This window comes from Condylura cristata, unplaced genomic scaffold (genome assembly GCF_000260355.1).
Source record: "Condylura cristata isolate star-nosed mole 26May11 unplaced genomic scaffold, ConCri1.0 scaffold00009, whole genome shotgun sequence".
Lineage (NCBI taxonomy): Eukaryota > Metazoa > Chordata > Mammalia > Eulipotyphla > Talpidae > Condylura > Condylura cristata.
In genome coordinates, this window is record NW_004567110.1 from 62,770,947 (window position 1) to 62,776,483 (window position 5,537).

Below are 5,537 nucleotides of genomic sequence, written 5' to 3' on the forward strand. Positions count from 1 at the left end.
GGGGGGGCAGGATGCAGGTCATACCTGTAGACCAATGACACTGATAGCACTCTTTCAAAACAAAGATGGACAGTGTTATTTACTTTTTCACAGGTACTAGTGTGTAAGTTCTTGACATGGCACCTTGATATTTAGATTTCTGCTAAGTTTTAACATGAACCTATCTATTTATAATGGAAATTCAACTATTTCCACTAGCTATCTGGTGTAAGTTAGGCAGAGCATGTCATTTTGACTTTCTGTAAACAGACAATGCTCAGCCATAACTATTCTAATACAAACACACCTGCTCCTCAAAAAGGCCCCTCCTCTTTGAGAATATTCATTCTTTTAATCTCAACAAATGTACCTTAACCCTAAAGAAAAATAACACAGAAAGAAATGTAACAATCATCTTTTTGCAAAAAAACGCAACTGAAACATGACTAATGAAGCAATTAATAAAGTTCTAAGAGAAGTGTTACCATGACATATATGTAGACTGGTACATAAAGGTTTAGTATAGGCGGCTTAGAGAATAACAACTAAAGATAAACATCCTTAGATGCTCAGCCAAATGAAGATCCTTTTTCTTTTAATTTTCTCTTAACTATGTATTATAGATTATATGAAAATAAAATGACTACTTGAACTTACCATTCCACTGGAATTATTTATTCCATTCATATTAATTTTGGTTACAAATCTAACTGATGGAGGAGCTTCGGGGTATTTAGGTCCACATTCTACTTTCAGGCTATATATTCTGTTTTCATAATTTGTCTGGAAGGCAAAAAAATAACAACATTCAAGTAATAACAAAGGAAAAGTAAAACAGGAAAAAAAATCAATGTATGTATGATCAAGAATTTACTTTTTACACTTACATTTATCTGTATATAAATGAATGGTTAGAACAGATGCAGTTATCATACTTAAAAGGTTTTTTTATAATTTTTTTATAAAATTAAATATAAAACTATATCAAAATGTAATGGAATTTGCTTTTTGTGGTACAAACAATGCCAATAAAAGTCAAAAGGGGAAAAAAATCAAACCTCTTAAATTTAGGTATTACTAAAAAGTTTTCATCCATAGGGGAAGTTAACCATTTGACTATGCTATGCACGTGCCGTGTGTGCGCGCGCACACACACACACACACACACACACACAAAGATTCAGGTTTGTACAGGACAATTCTGTTTAATCCTACTGTCCCAGTATTAATTATTAACAGTACTTGTTTTCTCCTCAGAAGGTTCCAGTTAAGACAGTAAATTCTATGGTTATCCAACATATAACAATAACTTCTAATAAACAGAATAACACCATATTTCCCATTTACTGCAATAAAACATGATTACTTCATTTCTCTATTAACATTTATATTAATATTTTACTCTGTAGTCTTCTTAATCTGTTATCTGAATTCAGAGACATAAGAGCAAACTTTGTTTTCACATAATTTTAAAATACTTTCTTAACTGAGAAGTTTAATATTACCATATTTATAAAAGACATTTTAAAGCTACCAGAGTTAATGCTGCTAAATTAATAGGGGTTATTTTCATGCCTATAATTAACTTTTCTTTTCCCTTATGTTTTGCTTATGTGGCTTAGTGCACAATTCAAACAGGTAAGTAAAAAAATAGTAACCGTGACAATTTAACACCAGTTCTTATATAAATCTCAGGGGGGAAAAGCTAGCTCTATAAATTCCACTTGCCCAAAGTGATCCACAATTTCCTTTCCTTAAGTAATGAGAGTTACTCTAAGTGGAAGTAAGACCTGGAATATAAACCTTGTACAAGTATAGTTAAATATTTCAATATTCAAAAAAAAGCTGTATAAAGTTAGTATTCAAGTTTAATAGCCAACATATATTAACTATAAAACTAGCACTTTGGCTATGTATAAGGACTGTGAGCAAACAGATTTCAGAAATGATATACGGTTCTACACTCAGGATATACATAAATCTCTAAAATGTTTGCATTATATAAAAAAATTAATTTCCAGGAAATTCCTTAATATTAAAAATACTCAAAAGTATGTGAAAGTAACTGGAACTCTCCTACTTCGCTAGATGTAGAAAATGGCATAACTGTTTTGGAAACAATTTGCTATTTCTTATAAAAAGATAAATGAGCATATACCTACCCAAGAGAAATGCATTAAAACCTAGGTTCACAAAGACTTACAAAGAATGTTCAAAGCATAAAAGCCAGAAAGTAGAACACATTCAAAAGTGATTCCTGATAAACACATTCTGTTACACACATACTGTAAAATACTACTCAGTAGTGAAAAGATGTAGTACTTTACAGGATTCAACACAGCTGAATCTCAGACATTACAGAGTCAAAAGAAGTTCACATTGCATGATTCTACCTCCATAAAGTTCTCCAACATGCTAAACTACTCTAGGGTGGAGGAAGCAATGATGGGATGGTGATAAGGATGCAAAGAGGGAAGGAACTCTCTGGAGTGACTGTTCTGTATCTCCACGAGGTTATGGGCAACAAGATACTTTTATCAAACTCATAGATATGTGTGTTCACTGGATGTAAATTATACTTTAAGATTAAAAAAAAACTGTTGACCTGTTTATTTAATCCAAAATTTAAGAGTAAATACCATCCTAACTTTTGATACCTTGATTTTATTTTATCACCTCTAAACTTTAATAGCCAATTCTTTTTGTTATTTAACAAAAGAGCAAAATAAAAGAGAAAAGAGAGTAGCAAAAGGAATAGTATTTATTATACACTATAGTCAAGTACAGTAGTGTGTTAATCATTTAATTCTCAACATTTCTGAAGACTGGGATAGTACCTCCCGTTTACATAAAAGGAAACCGAGAAGTTACTAACCCTAATGCGAAAATATTGCTTCAGAAACACATAACCATGAACACATATGAAATAGCAATTATTGGAATAACATTAAAAAATAAGTATCTTCGGCCCTCCCTAGATACTGGTTACAGCACAGCACAGCACTATGAAGCTACTGCACTGGTTAAAGCACAGCACTATGAAGCTACTGCAGTAAATGCAGCTCAAGTTCATCCCCAAGCAGGGAGGTGACCCACCTGGTGTGGCAGACAGCTCCTGATCCACCCACTGCTCCCTTCAGTAGTGTATTTCAGTACATCTACCTGTTCTGCTCCCCCCTCTGTCTCTGATGAATCCTCTCAACCTGTACCTTCTGCTGTACCCCAGTTCTGTATATATAAATACATAAAGCTTTGAAATAAAAAAGTGTCTTAATAATAATAAAACAAAAACAACTAACCAAGCAACAGGATATTAAGGTAAGATTCCTATTTTCCTGTTTGAATACAGGTATGAAAAGATGAGGGCAAATGGCCTTTGCAAGGTACTTCCTCCTTCTGACCTTCCTGGCTCCCAAAGGAAATAAACCAAGGCTCAAAAATTGCTTGCCACAGAAAGAACCTCATTAAAAAGAAGCCCAGCATGGCTGTTGGCAGCATCTTGCCCTGTAGCCTATAGAGCAGTTTCTCTCTCCACTGAAGTTAAGAGCCTTCACCCCCAGCCGGGCACAGCCTGTACAACTTCCTATAGTTGATAACAGGTAAGGCAGCTGGGGGAGTGCTATTAATGATCATACTGGGTGACAGTTCAAGCACCAGCATTTGTGAATGTATAGCAGCCTCCAAAATACCTGATGACTCATACATAGGTATGAAAGCATTCTTAAAATTTAAAATCCCACTGAAAGTAGTAACTGGAGAAAATCCAAGTCTAAATAATTTCAACTTTATAATACACCAAGTTGACTGTCAAATCTTCAAACTATTCAAAAATTAAGAATGTTTATAAGTTATTAGCATATTTTTTAAACCAAACATACCATGGTAAAAATATTCAATCAGTGAAAAGTTGAGATTTTCATTAAAATACCAAATTATGAAACCATCAAGAATTTTAACCTTCAATATTGCATTTCCTTCCTCAAATGTCTTATAGAAAAATTAGAGCAGGAAATGGAAGAGAGAAATTATCAGTTAGTAGAATGCACAAATTTTACAAAGAAAATCAGGAAATATAAAACATACATTAATTCATTCTCTAAAATTAACATTGCTAATTACCTGATAGATTTTTCTTTTGGATCAAGGGGAAATCTAAACTCTAACAAACAGCAAAAATGTTGAAATGCTCTCAAAACAAGGTAGCAAACAGTATACAACAAAAGCAAAGAAAACCTCCAAATTTGTGTTCATTTCAGCAAGTCAAAAACATACAATTTAAAGACTCAATGCATGGAATGGAGTAAATGAACTTATAAGGAATGCTACAGAAAAAAAAAAAAACCCAAACTGAAAAATAATTGAGTAAAATAAAATTTCATTTAACTTTAAAAAGACCTTAGAATAAAGTACATTGGACCTGTTACCGACAACACTAGAAAATATGGAGAATCATGGATGTTTCAATCATTTTACAGATGAAGAAATATAGGCTTATAACATTTATATAGCAAGTCAAATATCAGAGCAAATAGCACATGTTCTCAATACAAACCAATTTTGAAACTTTTGGTAACACACAAGTGGGTTAATAGTGATAGAGGCCAAAACAGATTGCTCTTTCTAAGTACTGCCTCTATTTCCTCAGCTTCCCTCCCCTCTATCTATATCTCCATACCGCAACATCACTTTCTAAAATCCTACCAGTCAGTCCTTTAAGGTTAATCCTTAAAGGCAAATTTCTTCCACCACTCAGCCTTACTCTATTATTCCAACTAGAAGAAACATATTCTGAAGAACTTGGTGAACTTCCTCTGCCAAATTTAGAATCTGTCATTTATAATTTTTCTCCTACCTTGATGGCAATGACCATATCAATCTTTCCTACCAATCCTCCAGAAAAACAATAAATAAATAAAGCATTATATCTTGCACATAAAAATATCAATAAATATACAAAATAGAATTCATTTAGAAATTACATTTTACTTTAATATCAACATTATAAAAGGAAATGCTTACTCTAAAGTGACAAATATTTGAAAAAATTTATAATTTATAGCACTGACCCTTGGTGGCCCAATAATCATGCCTGTCCACCTTGTAAGCGTCATATCTTCATCATCTTCAAGGCCCCAGCTAACCGTACCATCACCCACTCCTTTTTGTCCTTCTTCAAGTTCTTCCAACAAGCGAAAATTACGAGGAACTTTAACTCCTATACAAAAAAAATCAATGTCAATGTAAAAAAAGCTCACAACTGTAAGAGCTATATATATTCAAATTCAGCTTTTTCCAAATTAACTTTTGCAAACCACTTCCCAAAAGACAAAATTCCCCTTTGCCCCAGAAAATGCTAATGTATTAACCCATGAAACTGAAATCACTAAGAAAAGCACTAATCACTTTTATACTGACATAAATCAATCATAAGGAAATCATAAAAAGCAAGTGATTTCCATTCCTATTCAAGAACAATACATCAAATAAATGGGTATGATCAGAAAGTTCACAAAGTTGCATTTCATTAACATAACACTCTAGTCCTTTTTTTTTTTAAT

At 32.8% G+C, this 5,537-nt stretch overlaps 1 protein-coding gene across 2 annotated transcripts in view; it reads right to left on the reverse strand.

Moving 5' to 3' along the window:
* Window positions 1-5,537, reverse strand: part of UBE2V2 (ubiquitin-conjugating enzyme E2 variant 2) — a 50,954-nt gene that overhangs the window by 13,306 nt on the left and 32,111 nt on the right. For both annotated transcript variants that reach the window (XM_004679891.2, XM_012723105.1), the window contains exons 2-3: window positions 5,046-5,194; window positions 637-762 (exon numbers count right to left, since the gene is read on the reverse strand). In XM_004679891.2, the coding sequence (XP_004679948.2) occupies window positions 637-762; window positions 5,046-5,194 (275 nt within the window). The remainder of the gene's footprint in view (window positions 1-636; window positions 763-5,045; window positions 5,195-5,537) is intronic.